Raw genomic sequence first — 18,524 nt, 5'->3', positions numbered from 1 at the left:
TAGTAATATTATTGTCGGTTGGTTAAATTTCATACGAATTGATTTACCTTATTAAATTCAGGAGCAGTTTCAAATTTGATATTGAATTCGTAATAGTCAACAAAACCAATTATTGGATCTCGACTCACGGTAATGCTGTCATTTGTGGCCTCTAAGTTGATTATGGGTTTACTTGGATCTGTAATAAAACACAATAAAATTTATAACCTAATTAAAAAGTTGGTTATCAATATTAAAAGACAAATTAGATCATATTGTAAGCAGAAAACAGATATAAATTTTCAGTGTTTTTTGCAGCTACCGATAAACCCTGTGTTTCAGTTGTACAGTGCAAATAGGAGCAAAAACACTTACTGGTTGTAATTTTGCTATTTTCAAATGTACTGTTTAGGTTGTTGCTCACAACATAAACTTCGATTGTATAGTTACATCCCGGTGTGACTGAAAGTGTTCTCGAGATATCCGAGCCAAATTGAAGACTTACATTTTGGGCCTGAGATTCACGAGCACAAGAGTAGTCAATCTAAAAGAAGATGACTATAATCAATTATTTTAATTCCACTTCTTAACACAACTTTAAGAATCAGGCTAAAAGTGTAGCATAAGTTTTGTGTTGGTTAACAGTTTCTTACAATAATATTTTCTCCTGTTCCCTTTGGTTCAGTCCATGTAACGAAGAGCTCTGTTGGTTGGTCAGTCCGGCTTACCATAAGATTTGTTACTGGTGCTGGATCTAAAAACAATGTTCAATTTATTTTACTCAAAATACTGCCAAATTAAATCTGACTGTATTTACAAACACATGCAATGTCGTGTTTTCTGTGATTACAATAACAACATCTGTTAAATGCTTGGATATGTTTCAATCCATGTTTTCTGATCAGTGTTTTTGCATTGAAGAAGTAACAATGACAATGTTTGTTAAATGCTTGGATATGTTTCAATCTCTCATGAGTGTTTTGCATTAAAGAAGATCCAGTCTTAGGAAGAAAAATCCAAAAGCAAAGCAACAAAATTCCATGGAACTGCTAACTTTATGCCAGAAATTGCATCATATGCCATCCTAACAAATATTGACTAATGATGAAATAATTTAGTTCGAATAACTACAAATTGAAATCATTCATCCACTTGAACCTTCCATATGGCAAGGACTTTTCTTCAAACCCTTTCACCACTGATGGCAGGTTCTGGGACCTTTTTTGCTTTAACTACTTCGTACACCTTATAAAATAGTACGAGATTATCAGAAACTATTTATTGTACATTTACACTGCCTAAAAGTGGTTGTCTCCCTGTTGTTTCAAGGGCTGACCATGTTCACAAAGAATTAAAAAACGTTTCATTTCAGGATCAATCCACTGTCTTTATTTCTGTACTGGTCATGACATTGCAGTCTTTCCAGCAGTCAAATGATCATCATGCCATACATGAAATCAAGCATTCATGATAGCCTATGGCTTTTGTATTTACATAGCAATGATGTCTTTGAAACTGAATCCCCAGTTAGTCCTCCAAACACACTAGAGACTTGAACTACATATTTGGTTCCTTGAATCAAAGTATTCGTGATATATGTTGTGTTGTTAACTATTTCACTAGTGACTTGATTCTTCACTGTGTCATTAATGCTGACATTGTAGTTTTCTGATGACCCAGCCACTGGTGGATCCCAAGTAACATTAAAATTAATTCCATTTACTGTAGCTGGAACAGTCAAGTTGGCAACAAGGTCTGGGTCTAAAAATAAAAAATAATAATTAAAATATATTGAAAAATTTGCTGCTTAAAACTAGTTTAGACTGTAAGTATGCTATCCTTAACAAGCATATTTGTCACTATTTGAACGAACACTACATTCAACCTGCCTTAGAATGTTCAGGGAAAAATACATTACTTGCAAGACTGATTTTTAAAAACTAATTTTAGCTGCACAAACCTAAAATACTGTTATGCAGAAAATAGCTCCCCCATGCGTAATAACTTAAACTTTTAATTATTCATTTTATTGCGTTGGTGTTGAAACTTCATTTTTACACATCAAGTATCATAAACATACTATTACTTACATGTAGGCACTCTTTGTTTGCTTGCAATCTCACTTTCAACTTGATAAAATTCAGACACAACTTCAATGTTAAAGTATGTTCCAGGAGTTAAATTTGGAATGCTCACAGTAGTTGTTGTATTATCAGTAGTTAAATTCTGTGCCAGATTTCCATTGGAAAATGCACGGATAATAAAGTTGGTATAGTTTCCATCCACAGGTTCGGTCCAAGAAATATTAACAGTTGAAGTGCTTACAGATTGAACGGCTGTTATGTTGACTGGGAGGGGAGCTAGAACAGATATTTTATTGTAGTTTTTGTCATATATTTTAAACAGCAAGTGAAAATGATGATCTGAAAGTGTGTTCAGGTTGATGATATTTCCTCCAATGCTGTTATGATTAGTGGTAATAAAGAATGAGCTGGTCATATTAATTTAGAAGTATATTTTTAAATGGACAAACAACACACAAACAGTCACATCAACACACAGGCACATTCAAACAAGTTAAAAGAAAAGTGTTTTTCAGGAAAGAAGGAATATATAGGGAGCTGTTGACCTTCAAGTGAGTTTCTACAAATCAAGAAATAAATAAATATTAAAAAAAATTGGAAACTACATTTTTTTTAACAAATCAACTATTATAATTTGTAAAACATCAAGATTATGTGTAGTAATCAAATCAACATTCAACCACATTCACCTGAGTTTCATAGCTGGCAAAGTTAATGAACAATCCTTCTGTGACAAAGAAAACACTTGAAACCAGAACCAGGAAGTTGGTTTAAGCCCAGTGATGTTTGGAAACTGCAGCTGCACTTTGGAATAAAACAAACACCTCATGCTTGTATTTGGTTCCGTCAACTGTCACTCTGTATGAAACTACTGTTCTGACTTTAATCAACTTTAAAAGATGTTTGCTTCAGTATTTTTTGCAGTTTAATGGTTTGAGCTCCAGGCACTGCAAAATTATAAAAAAAACATTAGTTAGAAAAACCATTTTATTTTAAATAAAGATGGTCAATTTTTGAAGAAACATTTGCTGCACTTTTTTGGAAACAAGTAACACCATTAAAACCCTCAAAGACATTTTTCTTTGGTCATTATATGTATATGATATTTTCTCTTCCTGTAATGTTATAAATGTAAAGCTGGTTCTTTTTGAGGCAGTCAGTTTTAAGAACTTTTTAATTGATTTATTACCTCACATTAAAACGCCTAAAAACATAAACAAAAATAGTGCTTCACTTCAAAACATTTAGAACAGCGTTTTCCAAGACTTTCTATCTATGCCTCAAATCAAAGTTTTTACAGTCTCCATATGGTTATATGTATGTTCTTTGAACAAATAAACTTCTTTGGTGTTAAAAAACTGCAATAGCAGGGTTTGAACAAGCTACATAACATGTGGCATCAAAAAATAGACAATATGCTTTTCAAGCTTTAAGAAAGAGCTTAATAAAGTGGCATAATCCATAAAATTCTTACAAAAGCATGTCAGCCTTTCTCAACAATAATACATAAGTTTATTTAAACCACTTACTTAAAATGAATTAAATATGGGATGTACATTGGTATCTTGCAATTAGCACCACAATAAAGTTTTTCACCAGCATGAATTGTTTGTAAGTGCAGTTTTTCTGCATATTCATTGTTTATCAGCACATAAAACTGCAACCAAGGGCCTACTTTTGATATACGATATGTGATTAAAATGCTTATTCCAGCTTCAGTGTTTTGTAGAGTTGGATCTGATAAGAACACTTTAAAACTTAAAAACACTCTAGATCAATTTTTCTACTTTCATTATAACAAATATTAAAAAAAGAAACTGAACTAATATAACCACTCATCGACAACAAGAAATTCAATGAATCTGAATCAAGTTATAAGTTATTAATTTCATACTTATAAAGTACAATTTTAAGTTTGTTTTAAAACCAAAATGTATGAACATAGTAGGGAATTTAAGAACTAATTTGAAAAAGGTTAAAACAAAGTTTAGTAAATGCACTTACATGTGGATGAAGTAATTGATCATCATTACACTTTTTATACATGTAACAAGCTGAAAGTTGTTCTGTTCCCAAACAGAAAATTCTTCTGATTTCCGACAGATCCACAGTTTATTTGTTTTTAACTCAAATGGACAACGTTGAAACTCCAAAACACTTGATTAATGAGACAGAATTCCAACAATGTGACAGCAAGGGCAAACACAGCAGTTAGAGAATTTAAGAGGTAGAGCAAGAGATTGTGAGATGGAGAGAACACAGGCATTGTAATTCAAGTCACACACATACATGTACACACACTTGTTTTACAAAAATCTAAGTTAGAATGAAGAATAAATTAACACTTACCTAGTACACAGACCTGTCAAAGTTTCATTTGTATGGAAATAATGCTGACTTTACATAACAGCTAAGCTATTGTTAAACACTACAACTGTTTATCCTTATAATTAATCTTACTTGTTGGAAAATGATCTGTTGTTGGGCTGCTATATTTGTTATCAGTTGACCTACTCTGAATAGAGACAGAGTAAAGATTTCCTGGTGATAGGCCAGTTATATTAAAGCTAACAGTTGATTCGTTGACCACACTGTAAAAAAATATAGGTGGTTTAATGCTAACTATCAACCGCATATCTACTTGAGCACAATATAAGAACAAAATGCTTTGATAAGGATATAAAATGGTAAATTATTATACAAACCTGCTTTTAGTATCAGTGGTTGTAAAATAAATATCAACAGGAGACCAGGTCACTCTGAAACCAGTAACTGTGCCATTTGGTTTTTGCCAGGTTATAAATATGGAGTTAGTGGTTTGACTTGTGGCATTTAGGCCAGGTACAGAAGCAGCCCCTAAAACAAATTGCACATAAAATTATTCCTAGAAGAACTCAAAGTCCCCCACAATTACATTATCTAAACCACAAACACATAAAGTGAAAAACAGTTTTTTTTGCCTGTGAAGGGCAAAACTAACCATAGACAGTTGCACTTAGGTTGTTATGTAATAATGATTTCCAATCAACTCTTGCAGGGCAAAAGCAAAAATCCTACCTGTTGAATTGGTAATTTCCATTATATCGCTATTAACATTATTACTGACAGTTGTGACTGTGATCGTGTACTGTGCGCCAGGTGTAAGACCAGAGATTTTGTAACTTGTAGTGTTATTTGGAAGTGGCTGAGAACTTTTTGTTAATTCCGAAGTTTGATGTCCTACCACCTGTTAAACAAGTTTTTACAGATAAAAGTAAATTTTACAGTACAATCGCACCAACAAATGTACATTTAAATAGACATACATTTAAAAAAATGCTAATAAGTTAATCTTACAACAACAAGGTATGGTTCATTTTGAGCTTGTGTAAAAGCTTAATTGCCACGGCCTGCAAAACCTATCCAATTTGTTTTTATAATCTTACAATACAAAAAAACTGGTAATTTGCGCTTAACCCTTTAACTGTGAGACATGCCTCGTTGTAAACAGCGATAAAAATCATATCAGTGCGAATATTTTTTCCAACTGGGGTGCGTATAAAAGTTTATGCATATTGGATGCAATTTATTCGAAAAAAATGATATGTTAGTATTTGAGAAAAATTATTTACAGTAAGGAGAAAGTAAAAATTCGGAAAAAAAACATGTTTTTTTCCTAATTTTTGTTTTACAGCCATTTTTCTTTTATTTTACGCTTGGTTGATTCACAGACAGCTGTTTGGATTTGATTTCAGGGCTTTGCACGCGTGCTGTGGCAATCTTTGTTTACAATTTGATATGTGTTTAGCTGAATTGGGCTTGGAAACGGGTAGTTTGGGGTAGTGAATTTGCCTGGGTTTTCTTGAATATAGTGCTGTATGAGTCAGTTTAGCTACTATTAGTGGTGACAGCAGTTATTTATCAAGAAAACAACTGTTGTAGAAGCATTTTGACTTTGGAAGTTTGTGGTTGCTGACCTATATCTTGATTGTATTTGGTCATCAACTGCATTATATTTTTTAAATGATGGGAGGGTTTGGCCTCATAAATGGACAACAAATACAGAAGAATCAGTGCAAAGTTTTTTTGAAATGCTTGGAAATGTGCTTTTTCTGCTAACTTCTGTGAACTGTGTTTCAAAATTTTACATGTTGTGGTGTAATGATACATAATAAACATCCCATGTACAAACACTTGTGAATGCATTATGTGTACAGGTATTTGGTAAACATTAGAATAAGTCAGTAAATTGTAAAGATTGCCAATAATTATTATTAAAAACAAGTTTTATACCCTCAAAAACATTAATTTTGTCCTTTACTACAGTGAAACAAGAAACAAAATTGTTCATTATGACGTCATGGGCTAATTACACATCAATATTTTTTTAGGGAAATGTTTGTAAAACAACTTGGAACTAATAATTGTAACGAAAAACATAAATAAACTGCAATTTTGTGAAAAAATAGAATTAAACTGACGTCATTTCATAAGTGATGACATCATTGAAAAAAAATTTTCTTTTAATTGTAAAAAATTTTATACCCAACAACTTTCCCAGAGAAAGTTTTTGCCTATCTTCTATTGATTTTGCATAAAACCGTAAAGAGCAAGAGCATGTCTAAACCATAATTTTTGTCAAAAAGAATTTAGCAGTTAAAGGGTTAATAAAGATATTCACCATTATCAATGGCTAATTACATATACGCTTATAAGACTATGACACAATAAACCGAAAATAAATAATACATACAACACCATCAAATATTCCATAAGTGGGTAAGGTCCATTGAACAAACAAATATGTGTTACTGGAATTGTATAGCATCAAATCAGCAACAGGAAAAGGTGCTATAAAAACATAAAAACAAATTTTACAAGTCAATTATTTCAATAAAAACTAAATAGATAGCTGGTCTATGTATTTGCAATTTATAAGTAGTACATCTAAAAAATATTATCCACACACATTTTTTATCACTTGCTTTTTTACGTCAAATGCTTGTTATCTATTTTATGCAACATTTAACAGCATGTTTCTACAAGCAAAAAGCAGTCTATGACAATTTTAATGAAACCTGTTGTTATTTGATTCATTCCAGTTGTTACGTTTCCGTTTCCACCAGGACCTGTTGCAAACACTTCATAGCTATATGTCTGACCAGGGAACAGACCAGAAACTGTTATGGGTGGTTCATTGTTAGAATGGGGAGTGTTGCTGGAGCCATCATCTGAAATCGTTGTGGCTGTGTATGTGGTTGCTCCATTATTAGGGGGATCAAAGGACACCTGGACCTAAAAAGTTAATTACATATTGCAAACTGGCAAATGTTCAAACAAAAAGTCACTACTTTCAATCCTATCAACCAACTTTCATTAACGTATTCAAATAAAAAGAAAATGCAGATTTACACACAGAAAAGATTTACACATTTTTTTTTACATACCTCCACTGTTTTGTTTGGTCCTCGTGTAGCATTAACATTAGTCACTACACCTGGCTCTATGGACAAATAATATTGCTAATAGTAAAAGCACAACTTATGTTCGAATCAGCTTGATATGTGACTCACTTGTAATACCAACAGCTACAGTGGTATCCACTGAAGTCTGATTTCCAGAAGTGGACTGTAAAGTAAATCCATGGTAGGCATTTTCCTCAAGTTTTTCAGCTAAAGTCGATTCAGTTGTGTTGTCATTTATAGTTTTAATTAAGGTTTTATTGCGGTACAAAACATAGCCATCAAATATTCCATCTGCTGGTTTTTTCCAAGTCAAGTTTACTGTTGTGCTTGTTGTAGAACCAGTTGAGAGGTCAGTGGGTGGATTAGGATCTGAATTTAAACATTAAGAGCCTTAATATGTTGGTTTTTGAAGCAATTCTACAAAAAGCAAGCTGAGACAAGCCACCAAAAGCTTAAACCAAGCATGTCTGTTAACACCGCTCTTAAAGACACATGGGCTGAATTTTGCGCCCGACCAGCGAGTTAACATGATACAGGGACTGCTTGTTTGTGAAAGCTAGGAATACATGCAATGTTTTTTGTAGGATCATCAAAACAGACAACCCTGTTAAGAACCAGTAATTGTGATTGTTGCATCATATTTATTTATTGCAATGTCATTGTATGCCATAGTATCCACACATGGTTATATAGCATCGCTGGTTTATTAACTTTTACATTCTGTATTTAAGTTTGTAATACATATATATTACTACAGTTTAATTACACTACATGTATAATGATTTCATTTAACAAAGCTTGAGTTTAACCCCCAGTTTAACGCTATTGTTTAGCAAAAAAACGACTCGGTCGGTTTTATCCAAACACTAGCAAAATAGGATATTTCAAGTGTTCAATATGACCATCATTTTGTTTGTTTACAAGTTTTGGGTTGGACTTGAGGTTGATCTTGCCAAAGTCACTGATGTTGGAGCAGGTGGATCTGTTTGTATGAGGAGTATTACAAGCCAATACAAATCACCTAATCTCACCTAAACGCTTTCTAATTCAACATGATGGAATTTATACAGAAGTGCATTTACTAGTCATCCTCAAACACACGATATATCAAAAACTAAGTATCTTATTAACTGCCATAAACATCAGACCTAGCAGACCCAAAAAATATTACAAACATCGACACAAAGTTATGTCTTTTTTGAGCAGCTGAACATGCAATGAACATTTCCAGTTCAATATAAAAGTTGCAAATTTCAGCTGGAGAAAAAATGGTTAAAAACTCTATTTTGGTAAATCGAAACATATGTTAAGTTTCATTTTTAAAGATAACATCTGAAATGGCTTAAATAATGTCAATGTACAAAATACAAAATTTTAAGTCAAAAGTATGAATATTTGGTCAAGCATATTTCAGAAGACCGTGCTCTATAAAATTGGGGTACAGAGTTTGCATAAAAATTCAGACACAAAACAATGCAGATGGTGTTTGTGCATTAACATGACAAAAAGTTGTTTGATGTGAAAAAACCTGTTGCAGAAAACACCAGACAATGAACCAAATACAAATTTGCATAAACATTTAAAAATCTTAAAACAACAAAGTCGAGAAAAAAGAATGTCTCAAAAGTGTAATTATTAAATTAATGATATTGTAGTCAAATGCTGTGTTTAAAAGCAGAAATCCATGGTCTAAACCCTTGTTGGTAGTATTTGCAAACCAACATTACCAGTGCATTTTCTTTAAAACTCATTTAGTCAGACATTTTCTGAATTGTCTCGAATTGGGTTGATGTGACATGTTTCAGTTCAAATGTAACCCAGTTTGCAAAACACATTTTTCAGAGCAGAAAGCAAATAAACTGTGTTCTACTTTACAAGATTATGTCATCCACTGCATGTATTTTGATCAAAACTTGACATAAAATTGTGTTAATGACAATGGTTGACAAAACTGGCAAAGTGTAATTTTCAGATAGAAACCGTAAAGACTGACAACTTAAAAGTGTTCACATCTAGGAACCATTATTTTGTGCAACAAATTACACAACATTTTCTGTTTAAACATCTACAACTACATTTCTCTATTTCAAGAAGTTGTAAATCCTCTTTGCATGCATACAATTTTACGAAAGAAAGGATACTAAAAAGTGTAATCCATGTGTATTAAAAATATTTTTCATCCCCAGAAAGAGCTATACTTCCTCTTGCAGAAGGGCAAAGTGTTTAGGTAACCTTCATTTATGATTAACACATATACCTGTCCTTTGTCCATTGGAGTTAGTTGATGTAGATTTGGCATTGCCACTCAATGCTACCACTGACACAGAATATGATTCGCCAGGAGTCAGCCCGCTTATTTCAAATTTGTAAGAAGGTTGTGAACCAGTAGCATCAAACTTTCTCAACCCCACAGAGTCGTTGACAGTCACTTCAAATCCAGAAATGATAAAATTGGGGGGGTCTGGCATATTGATTGTTAGGGACAAGTTTTGGGTTGGACTTGTCGTTGATCTTGCCAAAGTCACTGGCGTTGGAGGAGGTGGATCTATTTGTATGAGGAGTATTACAAGCCAATACAAATCACCTAATCTCACCTAAATGCTTTCTAATTCAACATGATGGAATTAATGCAGAAGTGCATTTACTAGTCATCCTCAAACACAAGATATATCAAAATCTAAGTATCTTATTAACTGCCATAAACATCAAACCTAGCAGACCATAAAAATATTACAAACATCGACACAAAGTTATGTCTTTTTTGAGCAGCTGAACATGCAATGAACATTTTCAGTTCAATACAAAAGTTGCAAACTTTCATCTGGAGAAAAAATGGTAACAACTCTATGTTGGTAAATCGAAACATATTTTAAGTTTCATTTTTAAAGAATAACATCTGAAATGGCTTAAATAATGTCAATGTTCAAAATGCAAAATTTTAAGTCAAGATTATGAATATTTGGTCAACCATATTTCAGAAGACCGTGCTCTATAAAATTGAGGTACAGAGTTTGCATAAAAATTCAGACACAAAACAATGCATATGGTGTTTGAGCACTAACATGACAAAAAGTTGTTTGATGTGAAATAACCTGTTGCAGAAAACACCAGACAATGAACCAAATACAAATTTGCATAAACATTTAAAAATCTTAAAACAACAAAGTCGAGAAAAAATAATGTCTCAAAAGTATAATTATTAAATCAATTATATTGTAGTCAAATGATGTGTTTAAAAGCAGAAATCCATGGTCTAAACCAGTGGTTCCCAACCTTTCGTGGACCATGGCCCTCTTAAAGTAACTTTTTGGCCTTGTGGCCCCCTTCAAGTTACCATGTAGGACCTGTGGCCCCCTTGAAATGTAGATAACAATCTCGCGTTGGAATGTGGTATTAATTTTGGCCTTAAACAGGTCTAAGAGTGAATGAGCATGATAAACCTCACTAAAAACAAATAGTATGTGAAATAGTCGATTAAATTTAAGAATAAAGTTTAAGTGAAAATGACTTTTAGTGGGTGTTTCTTGTGAATCTACGCCTGTGGCCCCCCGGAACATAGCTTGTGGCCCCCCTGGGGGGCCATGGGCCCTGGTTGGGAACCACTGGTCTAAACCCTTGTTGGTAGTATTTGCAAACCAACATTACCAGTGCATTTTGTTTAAAACTCATTTAGTCAGACATTTTCTGAATTGTCTCGAATTGGGTTGATGTGACATGTTTTAGTTCAAATGTAACCCAGTTTGCAAAACACATTTTTCAGAGCAGAAAGCAAATAAACTGTGTTCTACTTTACAAGATTATGTCATCCATTGCATGCATTTTGATCAAAACATGACATAGAAGTGTGTTAATGACAATAGTTGACAAAACTGGAAAATGTAATTTTCAGACAGAAACCAGAAAAACTGACGATTTGAAAGTGTTCACATCTAGGAACCATTATTTTGTGTAACAAATTACACAACATTTTCTGTTTAAACATCTACAACTACACTTCTCTATTTCAAGAAGTTGTAAATCCTCTTTGCATGCATACAATTTTACGAAAGAAAGGATACTAAAAAGTGTAATCCATGTGTATTAAGATATTTTTCAACCCCAGAAAGAGCTACACTTCCTCTTGCAGAAGGGCAAAGTTCTTTAGCTAACTTTCATTTATGATTAACATATATACCTGTCCTTTGTCCATTGGAGTTAGTTGATGTAGATTTGGCATTGCCACTCACTGCTATCACTGACACAGAATATAATTCGCCAGGAGTTAGCCCATTTATTTCAAAGTTGTAAGAAGCTTGTGAACCAGTAGCATTAAACTCCCTCAACCCCACAGAGTCATTGACAGTCACAACAAATCCAGAAATGATAAAATTTCGGGAATTTGGCATATTGATGGTTAGGGACAAGGTTTGGGTTGGACTTGAGGTTGATCTTGCCAAAGTCACTGATGTTGGAGGAGGTGGATCTGTTTGTATGAGGAGTATTACAAGCCAATACAAATGACCTAATCTCACCTAAATGCTTTCTAATTCAACATGATGGAATTAATACAGAAGTGCATTTACTAGTCACCCTCAAACACAAGGCATATCAAAAAATAAGAATGTTATTAACTGCCAAAAACATCAAACCTAGCAGACCATAAAAATATTACAAACATCGACACAAAGTTATGTCTTTTTTGAGCAGCTGAACATGCAATGAACATTTCCAGTTCAATATAAAAGTTGCAAATTTCAGCTGGAGAAAAAATGGTTAAAAACTCTATTTTGGTAAATCGAAACATATGTTAAGTTTCATTTTTAAAGATAACATCTGAAATGGCTTAAATAATGTCAATGTTCAAAATTCAAAATTTTAAGTCAAAGTTATGAATATTTGGTCAACCATATTTCAGAAGACCGTGCTCCATAAAATTGGGGTACAGAGTTTGCATAAAAATTCAGACACAAAACAATGCAGATGGTGTTTGTGCATTAACATGACAAAAAGTTGTTTGATGTCAAAAAACCTGTTGCAGAAAACACCAGACAATGAACCAAATACAAATTTGCATAAACATTTAAAAATCTTAAAACAAAAAGGTCGAGAAAAAAGAATGTCCCAAAAGTGTAATTATGAAATCAATGATATTGTAGTCAAATGCTGTGTTTAAAAGCAGAAATCCATGGTCTAAACCCTTGTTGGTAGTATTTGCAAACCAACATTACCAGTGCATTTTGTTTAAAACTCATTTAGTCAGACATTGACTGAATTGCTCGAGTTGGGTTGATGTGACATGTTTCAGTTCAAATGTAACCCAGTTTGCAAAACACATTTTTTAGAGCAGAAAGCAGATAAACTGTGTTCTACTTTACAAGATTATGTCATCCAATGCATGTACTTTGATCAAAACTTGACATAAAATTGTGTTAATGACAATGGTTGACAAAACTGGAAAATGTAATTTTCAGACAGAAACCAGAAAAACTGACGATTTAAAAGTGTTCACATCTAGGAACCATTATTTTGTGTAACAAATTACACAACATTTTCTGTTTAAACATCTACAACTACCTTAATCTATTCAAGAAGTTGTAAATCCTTTTTGCATACATACAAATTTACGAAAGAAGTGATACTAACAAGTGTAATCCATGTGTATTAAAAATATCTTTCGACCCCAGAAAGAGCTATACTTCCTCTTGCAGAAGGGCAAAGTGTTTAGACAACCTTCGGTTATGATTAACACATATACCTGTCCTTTGTCCATTGGAGTTAGTAGATGTAGATTTGGCATTGCCACTCACTGCTATCACTGACACAGAATAAAATTCGCCAGGTGTTAGCCCACTTATTTCAAATTTGTAAGAAGCTTGTGGAACAGAAACATCAAACTTTGGCAACTCCACAGAGTTGTTGACAGTCACTTTAAATCCCGAAACAATAAAATTGGGGGCATCTGGCATATTGATTGTTACGGACAAGTTTTGCGTTGTACTTGAGGTTGATCTTGCCAAAGTCACTGATGTTGGAGCAGGTGGATCTGTTTGGATATTAAACAATTAAAGTGTCTCTGTAGCTAAAAATACAAAACAAATACTGTGACAAAACACAACTGTTTAGAGCATCCTCTCAGCTCGAATATTAGAATATGTGTTTCATGTGTTAAACAATGTTGCACTGAAAACTGCTTATGATCAGTGTTAGTATTCTCGTTGACACCTGACACACTTGCTTGCAAAAATGCCAAATAAATTTAGTTATAAACCAACCGATAATGTATTTTCTTGTTCAGAAAATTTGTCTTTCTCCAACCACGTACAAGTAAAAAAATTAAAGGTTGGGCATAATTTAGTCTGTCACACAGAATTTAAGTTGCACAAACACATTTAATAAATGTTAGGTGCAAGAAATTTCAGCTTTGTTTATGAAGAAAATTCATACAGGACCAAGTTACTTGTCCACAAAGGATATTACAAACAAGTCAAAAAAGAAGAGTTAGAAATGAAGTGTTGTCTGAAAGACTTTTAATAGAATTGAAATTATGTACTTCTGTTTTTATAAAATGCTGCGTTACAGCAGCAGTCTGACACTCACAACATGTTTGTAGTTTGCAAACCAATGGTAAACCTCAATCAAAGTATGGGAACTTGTTTCAGTTCAAAGTTAATCCAACTTGCACCAAACAAGCAAATTTTGAAGCAAGGTGCTGTTGGGATGTGCAGTAACTTTACCTGTCCGTTGTTCATTTGATTTAGATGAAGGTGGACTGCTTTCTGGGCCACTAATAGCTGTAACTGTAATGCTGTAACTTTCACCAGGAATTAGGTCCTTTATTTCTTGTGAATATGAACTTCTACTGTCTGATGTGGTATAGTTGATGTTTTTCACAAAATCAGTTGAGTTTCTCACAGAAATTTCGAATTCATTGACAACAAAGTTGCTTGTTGGCATTTTCCAATTAGCAATTAGCTGGGTGTTATTATTTTGTGATGATGGAGACAAAGAAACACTTTGTGGAGTGGGAGGAACTGTCAAAAAGTAATTTGGTTTAGAATTTTTTCATATATTTAAAATACAAGTTGCTTTTTTTAACGATGTGTAATTCTGCTGGAGTGGGTATGTTAAAACATACCCAATTCATAGAAAAATATATGCAACGTAAATCTGGTGTCCAGATTTTGTTTAGTTGCCAAGAAATGAAACAAAAAAAAGATATGAAAAAGTTTGAATAAAGGTAAAATAGTAAAAATTATGTAGAAAACAAATTGATGTCGCATTAAAGGACTTGACAAAATTTATTACCAAAAGTGTTGTGCACACAGTTGGTAAAAAGTTTCAGTAAACAAAATTTTTTCGGTAAAAGTTTTTAAACTGAAAGCACAAAAACAGGAATTTAAGGTAAAAATGGACATAACATTTTTGACAATTTATGTTAATGGGACCCTTTCCAATATGCCACACACAAGTTTTTGTATGTATTTTTTATACGATGCACACTTACAACTTTTAAACAAATAAATCTGCAAACAATTGAAGTTTGTAGTAGAATTTTATAATTTTTATAAACCCGGGAATCGTTTAACAACCAACATCAACAAATAGGACACACATGCATGCAGTAAAAATTCTGTCCAGATTTTTATTAAACAACAAAAATGTAAAATAGAATGAATTGAAAAAATGTTAATGTGAGTGTAAATAGTTTTGTTGTCAATAAACTTGACAAGCAAAAGAAATACAGAGTTGACTGTAACATACACAAAAGCAAAACTTCAACTGTTTTTAAGCAGTCAAAGTGCTAACAGTGTGTATTGATTTGTGAAGTGATACACATTTGTACTTAAATTGCTGCCCAAAAGAAGTTTAAACCTTGTGCTTCTGATTTAGTTAAATGCTGTTTTACAAGCAGCAGCAACCAGCTCACAGTAAAGTTTGTAAGAAGTACAGAAAAGGTAGGAAGTTTTTTAACCTCCACAGTGTGAAGTTTTAACAAAAAGCTGTTTCTCTGTAGCTGACAACACAAAACACAAATGTGACAAAACACAACTGTAAAGAGCATCCTCTCAGCTCTAATATAGGAAAATGTGAGGCAGTCCTAAATAATTTTGCACTGAAAACCAATGCTTATGAACAGTGTTAGTACTTTCGTTGACATCTGACACACTTGCTTGCAAAGATGCCAAATAAATATTGTTGTGGGGCAACCCATAATGTACAAATTGAGTCATTTCTTTTTCAAAAAATACAAATTTTCTGGTTCAGAAAATTGGTCTTTCTCAAAGCTATACAAGTAAAAAAGTTATAGGTTAGGCATAATTTTGTCTGTCACACAGAATTAAAGTTGCACAAAAACATTTAATAAATGTCAGGTGCAAGAAGTTTCTGCTTCGTTCATAATTTTTTTTTATACAGAACCAAGTTACTTGTCCACAAAGGATATTACAAACAAGTTAAAACAGAAGAGTTAGAAATAAAGTGTTGTCTGAAAGACTTTTAATAGAATTTAAATTAGGTACTTCTGTTTTTACAAAATGCTGTGTTACAGCAGCAGTCCAACACTCACAACATGTTTGTAGTTTGCAAACCAACAGTAAACCTCAATCAAAGTATGGGAACTTGTTTCAGTTCAAAGTTAATCCCACTTGCACCACACAAGCAAATTTTGAAGCAAGGTGCTGTTGGAAAGTGCAGTAACTTTACCTGTCCGTTGTTCATTTGATTTGGATGAAGGTGGACTGCTTTCTGCACCAGTAATAGCAGTGACTGTAATGCTGTAACTTTCACCAGGAATTAGGTTCATTATTTCTTGAGAATATGAACTATTGCTGTGTGATGTGGTATAGCTGATGTTTTTCACAAAATCAGTTGAGTTGCTCAAAGCAATTTTAAATTTGTTGACAACAAAGTTGTTTGTCGACATTTTCCAATTAGCAGTTAGCTGGGTGTTGTTATTTTGTGATGATAGAGACAAAGAAACACCTTGTGGGGTAGGAGGAACTGTCATAAAAAATATATTGGTTTCAAAAAACTAGTAGAACCATGGTCTGGAAGGTCTGGAAGAAGTACAGGAAAGGTAGGAAGTATTTTACCTTCCCATTTGAAAAGTTGCAACAAAAAGCTAAGTGTCTCTGCAGCTGACAACACAAAACACAACTGTGACCTAAAGAGCATCATCTCAGCTCTAATATTGGAAAATGTTAGACATGTGTTAAGTAATTTTGCAATGAAAACCAATGCTTATGATCATTGTTAGTATTTTCGTTGAAATCTGACCAACTCGCTTGCAAAAATGTGAAATAATTTTAGCTGTGAGGCAAGACATAATGTAAAAAAGTCATGTCTTTCTACAAAAATTCAAATTTTCTTGTTTTTTAGAAAATTGGTCTTTCTCAAAGCATATAAAAGAGAAAAAAGGTTAAAGTTAGGCATATTTTTGTCTGTCTCACATAATCAAAGTTGCACAAAAACATTTCATAAATGTTGGGTGCAAGAAATGTTTGCTCTGTTGATAAAGAAAATTTATACCCTAGTTACTTGACCACAATAGATTTTAGAAACAACTCAAAACACAACAGTTAGAAATATGGTGTTGTCTGAAAGATATTTTTAACAGAATTTAAATTATGTACTTCTGTTTTTACAAAATGCTGCGTTACAGCAGCAGTCCAACACTAAACAAGTTTGTAGTTTGCAAACCAATGATGAACCTCACAGTATGGGAACTTGTTTCAGTTCAAAGTTAATCCAACTTGCACCAAACAAACAAATTTTGAAGCAAGGTGCTGTTGGAAAGTGCAGTAACTTTACCTGTCCGTTGTTCATTTGATTTGGATGAAGGTGGACTGCTTTCTGCACCAGTAATAGCATTGACTGTAATGCTGTAACTTTCACCAGGAATTAGGTTCATTATTTCTTGAGAATATGAACTATTGCTGTGTGATGTGGTATAGTTGATGTTTTTCACAAAATCAGTTGAGTTGCTCAAAGCAATTTTAAATTTGTTGACAACAAAGTTGTTTGTCGACATTTTCCAATTAGCAGTTAGCTGGGTGTTGTTATTTTGTGATGATAGAGACAAAGAAACACCTTGTGGGGTAGGAGGAACTGTCATAAAAAATATATTGGTTTCAAAAAACTAGTAGAACCATGGTCTGGAAGGTCTGGAAGAAGTACAGGAAAGGTAGGAAGTATTTTACCTTCCAATTTGAAAGGTTTCAACAAAAAGCTAAGTGTCTCTGCAGCTGACAACACAAAACACAACTGTGACCTAAAGAGCATCATCTCAGCTCTAATATTGGAAAATGTTAGACATGTGTTAAGTAATTTTGCAATGAAAACCAATGCTTATGATCATTGTTAGTATTTTTGTTGGCAACTGACCAACTTGCTTGCAAAAATGTGAAATAGTTTTAGCTGTGAGGCAAGCCATAATGTAAAAAAGTCATGTCTTTCTACAAAAATTCAAATTTTCTTGTTTTTTAGAAAATTGGTCTTTCTCAAAGCATATAAACGAGAAAAAAGGTAAAAGTTAGGCATATTTTTGTCTGTCTCACATAATCAAAGTTGCACAAAAACATTTAATAAATGTTGGGTACAAGAAATTTTTGCTCTGTTGATAAAGAAAATTTATACCCTAGTTACTTGACCACAATAGATTTTAGAAACAACTCAAAACACAACAGTTAGAAATATGGTGTTGTCTGAAAGACATTTTTAATATATTTTAAATTATGTACTTCTGTTTCATAAAATGCTGTGTTACAGCAGCAGTCCAACACTAAACAAGTTTGTAGTTTGCAAACCAATGATGAACCTCACAGTATGGGAACTTGTTTCAGTTCAAAGTTAATCCAACTTGCACCAAACAAACAAATTTTGAAGCAAGGTGCTGTTGGAAAGTGCAGTAACTTTACCTGTCCGTTGTTCATTTGATTTGGATGAAGGTGGACTGCTTTCTGCACCAGTAATAGCATTGACTGTAATGCTGTAACTTTCACCAGGAATTAGGTTCATTATTTCTTGAGAATATGAACTA

The 18,524-nt window shown here is 33.1% G+C and overlaps 1 protein-coding gene and 1 long non-coding RNA gene across 11 annotated transcripts in view; both read right to left on the bottom strand.

Annotated features, from left to right (window-relative positions):
- Positions 1-18,524, bottom strand: part of LOC145239524 (receptor-type tyrosine-protein phosphatase eta-like) — a 61,689-nt gene that overhangs the window by 18,513 nt on the left and 24,652 nt on the right. For 4 of the 9 annotated variants that reach the window (XM_080102858.1, XM_080102859.1, XM_080102860.1 and 1 more), the window contains exons 9-24: positions 14,221-14,517; positions 13,242-13,529; positions 11,682-11,969; positions 9,765-10,052; positions 7,616-7,876; positions 7,490-7,545; positions 7,121-7,337; positions 6,796-6,893; positions 5,121-5,289; positions 4,769-4,919; positions 4,524-4,654; positions 2,070-2,339; positions 1,474-1,740; positions 633-733; positions 355-523; positions 48-178 (exon numbers count right to left, since the gene is read on the bottom strand). In XM_080102858.1, coding sequence (XP_079958984.1) covers positions 48-178; positions 355-523; positions 633-733; positions 1,474-1,740; positions 2,070-2,339; positions 4,524-4,654; positions 4,769-4,919; positions 5,121-5,289; positions 6,796-6,893; positions 7,121-7,337; positions 7,490-7,545; positions 7,616-7,876; positions 9,765-10,052; positions 11,682-11,969; positions 13,242-13,529; positions 14,221-14,517 — 3,182 coding nt within the window. The remainder of the gene's footprint in view (positions 1-47; positions 179-354; positions 524-632; positions 734-1,473; positions 1,741-2,069; positions 2,340-4,523; positions 4,655-4,768; positions 4,920-5,120; positions 5,290-6,795; positions 6,894-7,120; positions 7,338-7,489; positions 7,546-7,615; positions 7,877-9,764; positions 10,053-11,681; positions 11,970-13,241; positions 13,530-14,220; positions 14,518-18,524) is intronic. The other 5 variants (XM_080102865.1, XM_080102866.1, XM_080102861.1 and 2 more) reach the window with 4 other exon arrangements.
- Positions 2,346-4,517, bottom strand: LOC145239526 (uncharacterized). 2 transcript variants are annotated; one of them, XR_013862328.1, is made up of 4 exons: positions 4,068-4,517; positions 3,593-3,800; positions 2,753-3,010; positions 2,346-2,622 (listed from the first exon to the last, which is right to left on the bottom strand). It is a non-coding gene; the product is annotated as an uncharacterized LOC145239526 (long non-coding RNA). The 2 variants fall into 2 exon arrangements; XR_013862326.1 differs by having other exon boundaries at positions 3,593-4,517.

This window comes from Phallusia mammillata, chromosome 7 (genome assembly GCF_965637545.1).
Source record: "Phallusia mammillata chromosome 7, kaPhaMamm4.hap1.1, whole genome shotgun sequence".
NCBI classification, from domain to species: Eukaryota; Metazoa; Chordata; class Ascidiacea; order Phlebobranchia; family Ascidiidae; genus Phallusia; species Phallusia mammillata.
This window is presented reverse-complemented; position numbering and strand designations above follow the sequence as displayed.